The 18,982-nt window shown below is 21.9% G+C and overlaps 1 protein-coding gene across 1 annotated transcript; it reads left to right on the top strand.

Annotated features, from left to right (window-relative positions):
• Nucleotides 1–75: 75 nt before the first annotated feature.
• PCHAS_1330000 (conserved Plasmodium protein, unknown function) lies at nt 76–18,432 on the top strand (the record flags this gene model as incomplete). The annotated part of the gene is made up of 12 exons (XM_016799242.1): nt 76–360; nt 454–539; nt 653–779; nt 887–951; nt 1,090–1,149; nt 1,407–1,490; nt 1,586–1,683; nt 1,815–1,911; nt 2,036–13,369; nt 13,541–17,765; nt 17,863–18,252; nt 18,355–18,432. 12 exons carry the CDS (start codon nt 76–78, stop codon nt 18,430–18,432), a joined length of 16,929 nt encoding a protein of 5,642 aa, XP_016654559.1.
• Nucleotides 18,433–18,982: the final 550 nt, after the last annotated feature.

The raw sequence follows: 18,982 nt of genomic DNA, 5'->3' as shown, positions 1-18,982 counted from the left end.
ACAATCGGGCGTAAATCAGTGAAAATATAAAATCCGTTATGATTTGTTTATTATATACAATGAATGATTGCAAAAATGAACGATTTAGTCTGCTTAAAGTTATTAAAAACTAAAAAAAATAATAACCGGAATAAGATATATACAATTTTACCAAATGATAGTAATAACATAATAGCATTATTATACATCAAAAATGGAAAAAATATAAAGGAATGGAATTTTAAATTATATTTCAATGTCTTGAATAGTTGTAATGATGATATCTTACTTAATAATAATACAATAAATGCTTTTTGGATTTACTGCAATAAGAATATTTTTGCAAAAAATAAAACTGTGAAGCCTCAAATTCCAATTCTGGTAAACTAAATGAATAACTATTATATATCCACCTTATTTTATCTTCATTATCATAACAATAAATTATTTCTTATACACATTTTACACTTATAGGTTTCACAGCAACATGATCATTTGAATTTTTACCTTTTTACCAATGCTCATAAAATAAACTCGCATTTGGAAAACCGTGAAATAATGTACTATACGAAAAAAAAATATAGAAGCATACACACATATATATGAAGTAATATTTTTTCGCTCATTCAATGCATTTCGATATATGTATACTACCATTCTTTATCATTTTTAGAATCAAAGATGAACGATTGTATTTCGATATTTATAATAATACTGATGGAAGAACATATGAACATAACACATTGTACAATTTTTATATTACCTATGATAAATTGTTTCATTTTATGGAATCATTTAATGTAAGAACACGAACGATATAATTAAGAAGGCCCAAAACAAATGAAAATACACAAAAAATTATATTGCTATTTTTAATATAATTATTTTTCCTTTTTTTAACATTTAGAAAAATTTGTCTATATTGGAATCATTCTCTAAAAAGTTTATAAAAATAATATTGAAGGATGAAAAGTAAGGGGGATTTTAAACAGGATAATGCATATATATAAATAACAACACGGTGTGTAATTATATTAAGACATATATATATATTGTTTTTTAAATTGATATTTGTAAATCATGCCTTCGCTATATCTTTATTTTTTGTAGTTCTTTTTTTATTATACTAAATGACATAATATGTGCAGAATTTGTTTCAAACGGGCTATGGTAAGATTTAAAGACAAAAATGTCTAACGGCACAATATGATAAAAAAAACATATTTGCATATACATTCTAATGATGATAAGAATTTTTAATTCTACATTGTTTTGGTTTTATAAGAATTAATTTGCACATATCCATACATACGCCTATATTTTTATAAGCATATTTAGCTGTTCTTTTATGCTATAGGCATATACTCTTTTTCACCAAATTACAGTTTCAGTATTTACTTAATATTTTATAACTATACATATTTCAGTTTGCAGGTGAAAAAAATATTTGCCCTTCAAAACATATTGATGGATGTAGATAATTATATTTATTTCAGTAAATGTATTTCAAGGTAATGATAACAATATGAGATAAGGATATATAATGATAATATAAAATCATTTCATTAGATAAGCTTATTCCTTTAATTTTTTTTGTTTTATATAGGAATGATTTCTTATTCCTTTTGACTTTGACACCACAACAATTTCTGATTATTTACAAGGAAGAAGCGCCATATTTGGCAATAAATATAAACAAGCATGGTAAGGATATGTCTACATTTTTTATTATCATAAATTATTAAGCATTAAATGTGAATTGCACAGAAAATTTTCTCCGATATAAATATATCAATTTTGAAATATTTTCTTAAAATTTTCTCCTTTTTTTATAGTATTAACATTTTTTAAGGATTTCGAAGTGAATTATGATATATCCACTGTGATTTTGATAGATTTATACAATCATGTGTGGTCCTTTGATATCCGAGTGTAAGTTAACAAGGCAGAAAATCTATTATTATTCTAAAGCATAATATAGACTAGCATAACTAAAAATTAATTTATCATCTTTTAAGAGTAATGAACATGTAATTTGTTCCCCTTGTTATTTCAGGTTTTCTGATTTATATTTGTTTGAAGAACAAGATAAGGCAAGCTTCAAGAAGAATGTAAAAATAAAAAGTGTAAAAATCCATTCACTATATTTAAAGGGTGAATCCGAAAAAAGTATAAAAATAAATGATATTAAAAATTTTTATAAAGAAATATATTGTGAAAATAATTACATTAATGAATGTAATTCTATTAATAGCACGAAGATAAATTTAAAATCTTATTTTCCTGACTATTTTAAATTTATACACAAAAAAATTTACGTAAATAAAAATTATAATAACAACGATGATTGTAACATTAGCTTAAAAAGCTACAAAAATTTAGAATATTCAAAATATTCATATATAATTTGTAAATTAAAAAAAATATATTTCTTGAATAGTGAAAATTTATATCAAACTATTAAATCTGGGGAGGTGGAGAATGAAAAGGAGAAAGTTATTAGAGGAAATTTTGATGTTTTACATTTTTATATTCAAGATGAAAATTATAATTATAGTCCGAACCAAATTAGGTTTTCTAATTATGAAAATAGCATAAAAAATTTTAATAAGACTTATGAGGATAATATAGAATGTATGGCATCTCAATTAAATAATAGACAAATTGAATATCACATTGGAGAAAAGTATAATATTTTACAAAATGAAGAAATTTACAACAGTGTTGTTGACCAAAAAAATCGAATCGATCATCGTATGGATCATACTAATATTTTATATGATAGCAGTAATAATGTGATTGAAAATTATTCTTATGATATAAATACAGTCAGAGACAATTATGAAAATATAAATGTACATAAATTAAAAAATGTAGAAAACGGGGTAATCAGTCTTAATAGCATATTACCCAAGTATATTCAACTTATTAATATGGATCCCATTTATTGTGATATTCGAAAATTATTTTTAATTAGTAGATTTAAATGGGATTATAATAAGAACCATTATGAAGATAACAAAAAAATTAGTAATAATTTGATATACAATAAAAGAGCTTATAAAAATCCAAAACTTCTCTATAGTAAAAAAGTGAACTTGGTTAAAATTAACTCATGTAAAGAATATTATTTTGTTGAAATATTTATTTTTAAGAAAAAAGAAAATATAAATAAAAGGCATGTAATAGTATTAAGAAAGGCAAAGGAAAATAGTAACATTGAATTTTTGCTTGTTCTTAAAAATTACAATTATTTTTATGTAAACGAGAAAAAAAAACATTGTCTTTTTAATGTTGATAATACATTGTGCAAATTAGTATTTAAAAATAATATTAACACATTGATTAGTATATGTGCATATAATATACGAGAAAAAGCAACAAGTATTATAAAGGTAAATGATTTGAAAAGACAATACTACTACTTCATAATGCTATATAACGGTTTTTTAAATAAAGATATATTTTTAATAAAAAAAAGTTTAAATATTCAAAAATTTAAAGAAATGCTATTATTTTGTAGAATATTATTTCATTATATTTGGAATAATTTTAATATGGATATTATCTATTCTTATTTTATTGATTATTTTTCGTTTATAAATCATATATGGAAAAAAAAATATAAAACAAAATTTAAACATATTAAGAAACAAATAAAAGAAAAAAGAGAATTTATACAAATTTACTTTGCCTTGAGCTTAAAGAAGATATTTGACATAGTAGATATTGTTGGAAAAAAATATCTCTGTTTTCAAAACACCAAAGAATTTAAAAATTCATTAATGCACGACATTTTCGATGTCAATCATAAGAGGTCACATAAAAAAATAACCCCAGATAACAACAAATGCAAAATGAATAATAAAGACATGATAAAGAAAAATGAAAATAAAAAAGGTCAAGCAAATAAGCAACAAGCGCAAAAAATACAAATGTCTAATAGTTGTAATAATGAAAGCTATAACATCAGAAATAGTAAAACCCAAACAAAATCACACCTCATTAAACCAGATAAATATATCTCGAATGATAAAAGTTTTGATAATTTTGAGAAGCTATATAATAGCATCACAAATGTAGAACAAATAAAAGGGAATGTAAATTCAAATAGTATAAGCAAAATTAACAATAGTAATAAAATAATCACAATGGATAATAATCAAACGAATAATTTAAATAACTATAAAGAAAAAGTTCGAAATTCATCATATGATGATATGAAGAAAATAACTAAAAAGAAAAAACAAAATGATGAAAAGGAGGTGAACGTATTTTCAAAAGATCAAGCCGTTAATATTGGCACCGAACAAATTAGACCAAATAATAATTACAATAATTTAGATAATAAATACTCACAAATACTTGAATTTCATTATTTTGAAAAAATGTGTTATAATGAGCATTATAATATATTTGTTAATAAAAAGTATAGTATGGAAATATGCACAGTTACGCTGCATTTTATTATATCATTTATTGATCGCTTTGGGGAAAAAATAAATAATAAAAAGCTACTAGGAAAAAATAAAATGAAAAAAATATTTTTAGAAATGAATAAATATATATATATGGTTAAAATGATTATGAGTATAATAGCAAAAAATGATTATACAAATATAGAGAAAAAGACAAAAAGAAATGTAAGCAAAATAAATGTTTGGAGAGACGATAATTTTTTTAATAAATATAATGGAAATAATTATGAACAAAATTTTATAAATCATGCATATATAAATGTATATAATATGCATGATACTATTTCAGAAATGTTATATGTCGAAAAGTTACATTCTGACAAAATAAATAAATTAATTCTTAACCATTATCATTATTTTAATGCACCTAATATTAATAATCAAGTAGACAAATTTAAACGTAAAAATGATGAAGACAAAAATAATAATCATTCGCCACTTCAAGTTGTTAATAAAAATACTGGAAATGACAATATCAACCTTAAGGATAAGGTTCACAATATATATCGTTTATTAGATTTGCAGGGAAATGAAAAAATGATGAAACACAACAATGGTAAAGATACAATTATCAACTGTAGTGATGATAGAAAGATTTACAACACACACAAAATAGAAAACACAATGAATAATGGATATAGAAATAAGTTGAATGAAAAAGATTATAAAAAGTTATTTTTTTGTTTATGTTACTGTTATACAATAGTAGCAAAAAGGAAGAAAATTCCTTATCTTAATATGAAAAATGTATTATATAAAGAAGTAATTAATTCAAATAAATTAATTAATAAGAACATTACATTTGATTATGTTATTTATGACATTCTTAATAATAACAACCTTAGTGCAACCATTTATTATATATATTCAAAAAAATACGAATTTTTTTTTAATTTTATCGTATTATATTTCAATTATTATATTTTACACAATTTTTTTCTGAATACACGCAATATGTTTATTAACAAATTTTATGATTGTGTTACTCGAGGAATAGAAAATTATAATACTGGTATAAAGAATGGTGATTTTGATAAAAATTATGAGAATAATAAATTAAATAGCAAGGGCGAAAAAGACATAAAAAAGAAAGAAAAGAAGAAGACATCAGAATATTCCTCATTTTTTAATAATTTTTTAAATGCAATCATAAATGATTTTGACACCATAATTAATAAAAAGGAAGGATCGCCATATAATCGATTTATTTATGATTTATTTAAAAATATTGAAAATTATGAACTCCATAGAAGACATAGGAACCAAAAAATGATAAATAGTAAAGATGTCGTTGATCCAATCATTAGCAGTAAAATGGATTATAATAATAACAATAATACAAATAAAACAAATGTTGCACCAAGAGAAGGAAATTGCAATTATATAGGGATGGACAAATGTAATTCCATTAATAAAGCTGATCGAAATCTAAATAATTTTAAAAGATATGGAAATAATTCATATTTTGGAAAAAATAGTATAATAGATGCCATTTATGAAATATATAATATGTACTATAATATAAAAGACAATTTTATAAAACTGGAAAATGAGATGAATGAAAAAAACATGGATAGTATTTTTAATTTTCATTATAATTTAAAAAATTGTGTGAAGTGTAATTTGCAAAATATAATTCTATTAATTTATAAATTAATCATAAAGGATAAAAAAGCTAATAAAATAAATAATTGCTTTAAAGATCAAATAATGAAACAATTAATAAGAAATTCCAAAATACCATTTGCTTTTATGCATTTGAATCCTCACGAAATTGTAATAAATTATTATGGAATAATTATATATAGATTATTATGCAACAATATAGATAATTATCTAGGTCTATGCATATATATATTGAAAAGATTATGCGTTGATGTTTTAAAGTTTTTTAAAGCTATAGCTTTTTATACAGTAAAAAAATATATTAGAAATAAACTGCTACATTTTTTGGTCAAAAATAAATGCTCATTTAATCTGGTTGATAAAAAAGCTGTAAAATTTATTTCTATTTTAGAAATATTTTATAAAAATAGTTCATACACTACTGAGCATAACAATGAATATACTAAATATATATTGAACAATATTTTTAGACTATATGAAAATATAACATTTTTTAAGGCTTTCAAAAAGAATATACTTCAAGCCGGCTACAATTACATATTTAATATAACATATAAAGAAAAAAACGTTTTAAATATTTTCAATTATTTCATAAGTATGCATAATAAATTATTTTCACAAAATGCAAGTTTTTTAAGTTATTTTAATCAGATGTCTCTCTTATTTATTCCTTTCATTATACAAAATTTTTATTGTACTTATGACATTAGCAGTTTATATGGTGGCCAAAAGCATATAGACAAGGAAGGACAAAAACAAAATCAATCAAAATTAAAGGATACACATTTCTTTTTACAAAATGTAAAAATTAATTACAAAAAACAAACGAAGAAAACAAGAGGAATCATAATGGCAGTTGAAAATTATTGTCGTCTTAAGCGAAATGTGCATGCCTACACAAAAAATAAAAGTACCATCCGTTACTCCAAGACTCTCCATAAAATTCGTAATGAAAGATGGATGCATCATTTCAAATTAAAGACAATTCCTCAAAACAAAAATAAGGGGATTAAAATTTCTACGTACGGAATATCCGATTTTTATAGAAACTGTTTTATAAATAATGATAGACGCATGTTAAATATAGAAGACACTACAAATTTTAATAAAAATCATGTTTTATCAAAAGCACATTTAATAAATGAATTAAATTATGATCAATCTATAAAGGGTTTGGAAAATAAGCATCATATACCAAATAATGTAGAGGCAATTAAAGAACTTATGAACACAGAAAAACACATGAATCATGATAATAAAAATAGTAGTCTAAATTTTTCTAATAAATCTGTTTATTGCTATTATGCAAATAAAAAGGGAAATGAAAATATCATCACTTATAATATGGGAAAAAATTGGATGAAGCTACAAGGGAAAGAAATAGATGATTTAATATATATTTGTCACAAAAATTTAGATCAAAATATTATTAAAGAAAATAATATAAAAAGCATAAAGAAATATATACACGATTTTAATACAAATAAAAAACCATGGCATTGTGATTATAATTATGATAATGAATGTTATTGCTATTTATGCTTTACAAATAAAAATGAAAATCAAGAAAAAAATTTAAAAAAAAAAAAAAAAAAAAGAGGTGAATCTAAAAATGAAGAAGAATTTATGAGTGTACCTATTGATTATAATTATTGTAATGTTGATGCAATAGACACATTTGTTCTTCATAATAATCATATTATTGAAAATGTTTCAGAAATTTATTACAAAGATAAAATTATTACTAATGATAAAAGCAATGAATATTCTTATATAAATAATACATTTATACTTGAAAAAAATTGTAATATAAATAAACAACATACAAATTTGAGCTCAAACAAAATTACGACTTTATCAGAAAATAATCCAAATGAAAAATATAATCATAGTATAACTGATGAAGACAAGATAAATCGAAGTGGTTATGGGGTAGTAGTTCCCGTTTTAAAAAAATATGAAAATTGCATATATAATTACAAACTAGTTCCCCTTGAAGTACCTACCCATGGATCCTATTTATGTTGTTCTTTGTCAATGCTAAAAACTGTAAATACTAACATTATGCTCAGAATTGTATTAGAAAAAAGAGGAGTTTCATTTTTACACTTTATATTAAATTATTTTTTAATTAAAAAGACAAAAAGAAGAAAAAAGTGCCCCATGAAAAGTGAAGTGTATAGATGTAATTATCCTCTTATAATACGAGAAAACAAGTATGGAAATATAAAAGAAAGACAAGAAGGCGCACACGATAGGCATTGTAATAAACATTGGAAATGGAAAACAAAACAACAGAAACATAATATATATGATTCTACATATCCACATTTAATTAGTAAACAATATGATGAGGATCTAATTGTACTTAATAATATGGTCAAAGAAAATAACAAAACCATTGCGAACAATTTAAATGCAAAACCAATTTATAAGCATGTAGTTTTAAAAAATTGTAACAATAATAAAAAAAATAAAATAAAAATAAAAAATTTATTCTACGAGTTAATAAAATTAATGAATATAAAATCGTATGATGACAAATTATTTATATATGTTTTAAATTATTACATTGATAATAATAATATATCTATTATATTTATTGTTCTAATAACATTAAAGTATTTTAGTAACAATTTTTTCAAAACGCTTCACAAATCAAAAGAATTCAATTTTTATGAAATTATAAAAATTGGGAATAAAGACAAAAATCTTAATGAAAACAACGATAAAGCATATGTATCAAATGAAAATATAAAAGAAAAACATTCAAATTTTTGTAGTAAAAAACAAAAGAATATAGATTCTAATATAAGCTTAAATTCATACGAGAAATGCTTCTTAAAAATAATAAGTTATATTCAAAATAATTTAAGAAATAAAGCAAATAGTTTTATATATGAATATATTGAGTCTATTTTGGAATGTCTTGGCATTTTTTTATACAAATTTGATTTTTTATATAATCTAACCTTTTTGAATAGCTGCTCATCTTCCCCATGTGTATGCTTAAAAAATGAAAACAATAGTGAATGTATTCAGAATACTAATTTAAAAGTACTAGACAAATTGAGAGAGAAAAAAAGCGAACAAAACTTCTTTAGTTGGAATATTTTAAAGAGTAGAAATCCTGATACATATATATCTTATAATATGATGACAAAACTTAGTAGAAATTTTTTATTATTCAATTATTTATCATATGAGCATATTAATAATAAGTTCGGTATGGGCAATCATAATTATTTTGGCGATAATGATGGTTTTATGTTATACAATAAAAAATATGTATCAACAAATAAAATCAATAATTTTCACAAATTTGTGCTTAGCTACTTTTTAGCTAATCAAACTTATACATCTATGTATTTTTTTATTTTGAAAAATAGGAGTTTGTTTCAATCATTTAAAAATTGCAACTATTTAGTAAAGCATGTGTATCGAAAAGAAGAAAAGGAAAATGTTTTGTTAAATATGTCTTCCAATCGACATATATCATATGTGCCTTGCTATTTATATTCTCGCTTATCCAATAATTTGTTACCATTATCTTTATACAATGCTGGTGCAATATTTATATATGAGTTAAAAGCAGATCTCCTAAGGAATAAAAAAATATCAAATAAAGCATGCTTAAATAAAGACCCATTAATGGATATATCTGAATGTAGTAACGGAAATGAGAAAAATGACGTCGACTTTAACGAATGGAATATCAGTCAAAGTATTAATCAAATATGCAAACAAATTTTAAGAAGAGACAATGATGATATACACTATATGCCTCTGAATATATTAAGCTTTTTAAATGTAAAATTATTCTTATGCATATTTGTATTTAGCAGTGTTGATATATTTGATTTCAATACAAACAAGCCAGACAATCCTTTATATGTAAATATATATTATTTTAAAAAATTGACTAAATGTTTTGCTACATCAATTTATGAGGCATATTTCGGTTGCAAATCCAATTTTAAAAAAAGTATAAAACAAAAGCTAGAAGAAGAAAAACGATTGAATAAGCATATATTTAAACTAGCTATAGAAAATTTAAAGCGGTATAAAGAAAATTATATAAATATTGCCAATTGCGAAAACAGTACCGAAAATGATATGGATGAAATTCGAAATAGTTATGAAAAATCGAATTCTTTCAACAAATTTGAAATAAGTAATAATAATCAATACCAGTTTTGCTTTGAAAATATAGCATTAATAAAAAAAATAATGTATAAAAACTATGAATATAAAGACAAAGATAATTACAGTTTGATGAAAAAATTAGGGAGCATCAAACACATTAAAGACAATTGTAAAAAAAATAAGCATATATATAATGATAGAATCAATTTTGATAAAGAATTTGATTTTTATACATATAATAAAGATTTATCATTGAAATTTTTATTAAAAAAATATATAGACGAGTCATTTTTTCAAAAATATTTTTCTCCTTTCTCTCTTTTTGAAAATATATTTAAGAATGGAAATGAGACATATGCCGATATTGATCAGCATCATTTACAAGATGACAAAACAAGAAATGAAAAATCAACTACAAATAAATTAGACAAAATAGTATCAAACGAACATATTTTATATGATAATCATAATATGACAAAGACAAAAAATATGAAGGAATTATATAATTACAATGATTTTTTTGCATACATAAGAAAATGGAAAAATTGGGAAGATTATGCAGTGTACAAATCTGAATGTAATAAATTACAAAATTGTGAAAATATAATTCAAGTTGAAAACGGATTTTGCAACGGCAATACACACCATTTTAATGAAAACAAATATAACAAATATTGTAATAATAATTCTATAGATTCTATTTGTAGTACTCATTTAAAAGAAAATCAATTTTATTTCTTAAAATATTTTAATATAAAATATTTTCTTACTACTTTCCAACCACTAATAGCATACCACATATTAATCTTAAACTGTATTTTTTATAAAAATGATAAATCAAACAATTTCGAGCATTATTTATATGTAAATAATTATGATGTAAAAATATTGAATGATTATATTATTAGCAACAATATTACTTTACCATTAAAATTAGAAGAGTGTTTAAAAAATATGCTTATAAAATTATGTCTAGAATTAACTATATTTTATTTTAATAATAACAATATATTGTGCTCTATCTTATGTTTTCTAGATTTATGCAATATCCGTATTGAAAAATTAAAAATGTATATTCTTTCTATGAAAAATATACATTATTATTTTAAAAAAAATTATAAAAGAAAAGCATTTTGGGATAGGTGGATAAAAAAATGTTTTCAATTTTTTAATATCAAAAATGTTTTTCATATCAATTTATGCAAAAGAGATAAGAGCATATTTTATGAAAGTTTTACGTCTCTAGACATAGATTACTATGAGCTTTTTAATAAAACATTTATAGAGTTAGTTGTAATTAAGTTGTTTTTAGAATTGTCAAAGGAAAATGATAAATTCGAGCAAATAGACAAAAAGACAAATAATGAATATGCAGATAAAAAAAATAGCTCTACAACCATTAGACGAGATGTAATTTCTTCCAATTTTTATGATAATAAACAAGCAGTCCTAAATAATACGAAAACAAAATACCCCAATTTTAAGGACGCATACAATGCATTCGAAGGGCAAAATCATTTGAATGAGATGGAGAAGTCCACACAAATAATGGCATATAGTGATATAGAGACAAAAAAAGAAAAAAATGATTTATACAGTGAAGAGAGTACTAAAAATTATCCTAACAATGAAGTTAGTTGTAATATTTCTGGTTATGAAAAGCACAGTTTTATTGAATCTAATGATAATAATATATACAACATAGATGGAAATAAAAATGAAAAAGGCGAGAATAAAGTAAATTATTATACATATAAAGAAGACAGTGTGAAAATGTTCATTTTAATTTTATTAGAAAATTCCATACAATATAGAATTAAAGAAAAAAAGAAGAAGAAAAAAAAGAAATTTTATAACGATTTTTTGAATATTATACCACTATATTGTAATGTTAATAATGTGCATCAGCCACTCACATTATTACATATTTTAAGTCGTAAAAATGATATTTTTGTTTTTTTTTACGAATGTATTGATAAAAAAATTGATATAAAAACATGCCAAGATATTATTAATTTATATACAAAAAATAAATATACCAAAAAACATATAAGCATTTTTCTTGAGCATGTGAAAAAAAATATGTCTTTTTTGATAAAATTACAAAATATGATGAAAAATAATAAACTATTAGATATACAAAACAATTTTAAAGAAAATAATAATGATTTAATAAATGATTCTATTGAAAATATTGAATCGGAAACCCTTACAACATCAGCTATTAATGCTCGATGGCTACCCTCAAATAGTAGTAACATATCATTAGTATTATTAGAAAAAATGAAAAACATGTTTATTACAAATACAGATTTTTATAGTATCGAGAGTACTTCGAAGTATGCTAACAAATCCGCTTTGCAAATTTTATATACAATTATATACAACGACTTTGATTATAAAAATATTCGGTTTGCCATTGAATTTATTATTCAGAATAATCCCAATTATACAAAGTTTTATATTTATCTAACTGCTTATGTTGAATTCGTTTTTCAAAACAATTATCCATATTTATTTTCCAAAAAATGTAAATATGCTGTAGAAAAGGGATTTATTGAAAAGACCGAAAATGCTATTCATTTAAAAAAATACGAAAAACTTTTTGGTCTCAATTTTAATACACATCATGAATTAAAACAATTTTTAATAAATTTCAAGAAGAAAAAAGAAGAATATGAAAGTTTAATTATTTTATTAAAAAATATGTGGCTTTTTTTTCAAATTATCGATTATTTATTATTTTTAAGTGAAATTAAAGTCATCGATACAAATAAGTTAAAATTTTATAACGTTATTCAAAATCTAACAAACTATAAAGACAAATCATCAGATATGTTTTTTAAAATGATCAATAAAGAAGAAACAACATATTCACTAGTTTTTTTTCTCATAGCCAATGATATATTTAATTTATTAAGACGTTTTTTTTATATCTTTTACTTTGATACACCGATTTTTTGTTTATACAACTTTGTTAAATGTATAAAATCGTATAAAATATCCAGGGCCAAATATTATCTTCAAAAGCATTATAACAAATATATTAAAATTAATAAAAGAAATAGTTCAGACAATTTATATCATATATTTTGTACTCACGTAATAAATTATTTGTTACTGAATTTCCCCCACATAAGGTATTTATTTTTTGCGTATATCTAAAGTAGTGCCTATTGTTCATCTTATTTTAAATATACACATTTTTATTTAATGAAATTATTATTTAAGATTTATTTTTCGTTAACCATATGCATATGCTTATGTATACATATTTATACATTTCTTCACCTTCTTATGGAATATTTTAGGTATTTTATATTAAAGATTCTAATGGAGACAAAGTTTGATTACAAATATAGATTTTATTATTACACATATAAAAATATGTATAGTCTTAATCTGGAAAAAGAAATATATATGGACATTTTTCGTGTTTGTGAAGAGTTAATAAGTCGAAACAAATTTACATATATAAAAAATATTCTATCTAAAATATATTCACCAATAGACGACATAGAGCAATATTCTTTTGAGTATAACAAGCTTTTCATTATATTGAATAAATTTGTGCTCCTACATTATACTTGTTTTAAAAAATTTATACATATAATAAAAAACAGAAAAAGCACAGACGATTATATAAGCTTATTATATCATAGTTCTCTTTCTTTTGGTTATTCAACAGTAATTTTTCTCTTATTTCTTCTAAATTATTCTTATTCTTTCCAATCAAGATTAAGTATTTTTGAGCAGATTCATATTTTATTTTTATGCATGTTTTTAATAAAAGTTATAAAAAATAAAGAGCCAAATTACAAAAAAAGCAAAATAAATAAAAAAAAAAGTATATATACATTTAATTATATAAAGAATAAAGTACACATATCAGAAAACCTGTTTAATGATAAAGCAATGAGAGAAAACAAAGATGAAAAAATTAGACAAAAAAATAATACAAAATTGTGTATATTAAAATTTTTGCCCCTAAATGATGAAGAGTATAAAAAAGTATTTTTGTTTAAGGATTACAATGAAAATAGAAAAAAATATATTAAATATTATAAGGGTGGTATTTTAAATTTTGAAATATATAATAAATATATTAATTTACAAAACCAATTTTATAATTATTCAGAAAAGTATTTCTACGATTTTACAAAAAACATAAATATCATTAAATATTTATGCATTCATAAACACACAATTAAAAACTTAAAATTAAAGCTTATATATTTATTAAGTTTAAGTACAAAAAGTAAAATATCCATACAGTTTGATAAATTAAATATATCTTATATAAAAGACATTTTAAAAAGTATAAATTCGTGGACCAATAAAAATACAAATGTGTATGTCCATTGTGTTACTAGAAATATTTATGTAGACAGTGAGAAACAGGTCCATAAAAAAGTTAACAAAATGATGAACGCCATTTATAGAAATACTCAATTAAATGATCCGAAAAATGCAATAAGAGATAAAAAAGTAGACCCATATTATCACAACGCACCAGTAGATTCGTTGGAAATGCTGCACAAAGCAGAAAATAATAGCAACAATAGTAATCATGCTAATAGTAGAAATAGTACCAGGGCGAATGAATATTCTGTTTCTAATATAAAAAATTGCGATTTATATAATGGTGAAAATTCCAGTGAAAATATAATGAAGAATAGCAATTGCAAAGGTACCGATAATTACCATCCTAATAAAAGTAATAATAATTTAGACTCCAAATTTATTTTTACTGTAAAAGAATCAAATGAGAATGAGCAAGCTAAAACGAACATCAATTTATTATTAAGCATATTTATTTGCATAAATAATTTAATAAATAATTTAGATGTAATTAAAGCACAATTTATTATAGACAATTTTTGTATTAAGAGAATATATGAAGAAATAAAATGTGATGAAAAAAATAAAATGTTAACAGAATTGTTAGAAAACCAAAAGAACAATGAGCGTGATTATAATCCAAAACGACTTAATAAATTCAATAGTGCCAAAAAAAAGAAAATTGGTAAAGATTCATTTTCGAGCATTGTCAAAAATACAACTATTTGCTCATATTATTATGAATATTTACATGAAGACGAACAAGAAAATTCATATCATTATAATTCACTTTGTAAAATAGGAAATTATGAAATAAACCAATTCAATCTATTGAATTCAGAGAGCAAAAAAAAAGACGATATAGATGTAAAAAAAAATATAGAAATTAAATTAAATTTGAATAATAATGATTCGTTTTTAAAAATCGATGACATATATAAATATATTTATTATAATTCAGTTTATTCACTTGTTATTTTTTATTATTTGTGCATTGACGCAAAATTCGGTCTACAATTAATGAGATTGCTTAATTGCCCTAAAACAAAGAATGGAAACAAATGCAACGATACGGATATTTTATTTTTTAATAATGCTATAAGCCGTTGTAGTTCTGACATATATAAATTTCTTTTGCAATCACAATTATTATTTTGCATTAAAAGAAAGACCCATATTATGTTAAGGCCTATATTTTGTGATTTTAAAAATGAAGTGGCAATTTTAAAGATTTTTTATTACATTTTAAAATATTTTATGAATGTTAAAAAGGGACCAATATATGATGGAATGGCGGGGAATAAATTTATACACTTATTTAATAGCAGATTAAATTTGGTATGTGCAAACTTATTGGTTTATCATAACTTTATATTATTTTTATTGAACAATTTTTATGTTTACTCATATAAAAAATATATTTGTACAAATTGTAGAACACAATATTACGCCAGTCGTGCACACTCTAAAGATATAAATATCAACGAACAAGCACCAAATAATAAAAATATATATGAGTCAAATAAAGCTTTTATATATTATGAATGCTCATATGAATTTTTAAACAAGAATATTAATTTAATATCAACTAATTCCTGCAGCATATTATACAAAAGGTTTTATTTTAGAACTATATTAGATGCTTATTTTTACATATTAAAAATTTTGATAAAAAATCGATATCGCAAAAAGATTTTAAATGATAAAAAATGTTATGAAGAAGCTAAAAACAGAAAAAGGCAAAGAAAATCTTACTATTACAGTGTTGGAGATGTTGGAAAATTATTACCTAACGATAAATATTCGGGTCTACAGTTGTCTAATTATCTTTTCTCTAATTTAATCACAATCTACCTATCAAATAATATAATATTGCCACTAGAAATGGAAGTAGAAATTATAATTTTTTTATATAGAATAGCATGTAGATTTACATCAGAAGAACACATTAATCAGATTGTGTGTATAATCAAGAAAAGAATTTTAATTTATATTAAAAAGAAAAAAAATCATATTATTTATAGATTATTACTAAATATAAATGAATACGATAAATTATACTTTATTTTTAAATTAATTTTTGAAAATAAACTGATATTTGATTTTTTAAAGTATAGTAAAAATGTGTTTTCACATTTAAACGTATATAATTTTAATAATGACCTAAGTATCTCATTAAATAGTAATTGCTTAATATATCATGAAAAGGTCTGCAAATTAAAGAATTATTTTTTTAACGATACTGGAAAAGTGATAAAAAATATATCCAATAATACTTTGAGGAATGATAAATGTGCATGTCAAATTAGCAATGACAATGATACAATAATAAACCAAAGCCAAAAGAATCATGAAAATTGTTGTAATGCTTTTATAAAAGACGAACATAATGTGAAAACAACAAAATTTAAGTTTTTTTTAAATATTCTTGATAATATGTACAAAAAAGATAAAATGAAGAGAATTGAAATGGAAAAAAACCAAATGAACATTTGCTACGATTTTAATAATTTGCATTTCACAAATTTGTTAAACATGTATGAAAGAAATGCAATCTTGTTCCAATACAAGAATAATCAAAATAATCTATGCATATTTTATGATGATCACTTTTTTGTGTATATATTAGCATTCTACATAAGTATATATTGCAAACAATTCAATAAGGGGGATTTTGAACTTATAACCACAATTTATAAAAAAATAGGATTAAAGTATGAATTATATAAACTTTTACATAAAAGAACGAAAGATTGCATAAATATGCTAAAATCTGATAAAGACATTTTTGAAAATGATAGCACAATTCAAACAATAATATTTTGTATAAACATATTACATCATTGTGCTTTGATACTATTAGAAATCCAAAATTTGTATAAATATGATCGCAACATAAATAATATATTTCTTTTAATTTTGCAACTTAAGTATATTTATTTATATAATAAGCACATGTTACAAAATACAAAAAACCAAGATTTTAAAATATATATAAATAATTATATAAAATTAGACAGCTTAATAAATAATAATGTATGTAACAACGAGATTCATGATATTTTTGAAAATATTATACAAGATAATATTAAAGTTGGCTATTACAAAATAAAATTTTTAAATTTATCACTTGAAGATCTTATTTCTTTAGCTGAATCTCATCCATCATTTTATGAAACCCTAATTTTGTTAAAGGTAATTATAACAAAAAACAATTTTTAATAGCTATATTGTTTTTATGAATAAGTTATTGTATTTTTACGAAAACCTTTTATTATATTTCCCTTTTTAGGCTTATGAGAAATATTATGATGACATAGTATATTCATTTATACCAAAAATATTATACATCCAAGTTGTTATATATGGCAACAAAAAATACTTGCACGATTACTGTTCTTATAGTTGTATTGATAAAAACACAACCAAATATATAGTGAAATTATTTATGATGAACAGTGTTCATTTAAAACATAATAATAATTTCCCAACAAAAAAATATAAGTATATAACTATCAAAGAAAATAATTTAATCTTTGACTTTTCATCATACATAAAATCAGCAATAAATCTCAATATTCCAAAAGAAAATAAAAAAGACGATATTTATAATTATCCTACCCATACAATATCGCTTAAATCGATTTTAAGTCAATTAAATAATATAGATTATAAAATAAAGGTAAATATTATATATAATATATAAACATGGGTGTATATACCAATTTTCAAGTATATATATTGCATATATTAAAATAATTTGTTTAATATGTTTTTCCTATAGGCTTGCAAAAAATTAGGTTCTGATTTTGATGACATGCATTATGAATGCAAAAATATTCTAAATTTGACAATGACTTAGGAAGCAAGTATACATATTTTTTTTGTACCTATTCCGAACGTATGCAAAAATTAAAATATTTAAACTTTTATTTTGGCATAATAAAAAAATAATTATTCCTATTTATTTACATAAAATTTGTATGATATTTCCAAATTACATATTACATACATGTATTTGCATATACCATTTTTTTTTAATTTACTATATATATTAAATAATTTTAAAAAATTATTATCCAATAAAATTGTAAGTTTTTGTAATATAAAATAGTAATAGTTATTTAATGAATTAACAGTATTTTATTATTTTTATGACTTGTTTGTGAAAATCGCAAATTTATAATGTTTAAAAAATTGTTTTTTTTTGTAATATCCCTGGTATCATTATATGCATATTAAAAATAGTACACTATACTTTTTCGTATTTTTAAAAAATAAATTATATTTATCCCTGTACCCATGCACTACTAAAAATTGTAACAGAAAAAATTACCATCTTATTAATCTTATAAATGCATATAAATTTTTTTAAAACATACTACATATGCATAAATAAGATAATAGTATAC

This window comes from Plasmodium chabaudi (assembly GCF_900002335.3).
Source record: "Plasmodium chabaudi chabaudi strain AS genome assembly, chromosome: 13".
Lineage (NCBI taxonomy): Eukaryota > Apicomplexa > Aconoidasida > Haemosporida > Plasmodiidae > Plasmodium > Plasmodium chabaudi.
The sequence above is the reverse complement of the archived record's forward strand: the minus strand, read 5'-3'. Positions and strand labels throughout refer to the sequence as shown.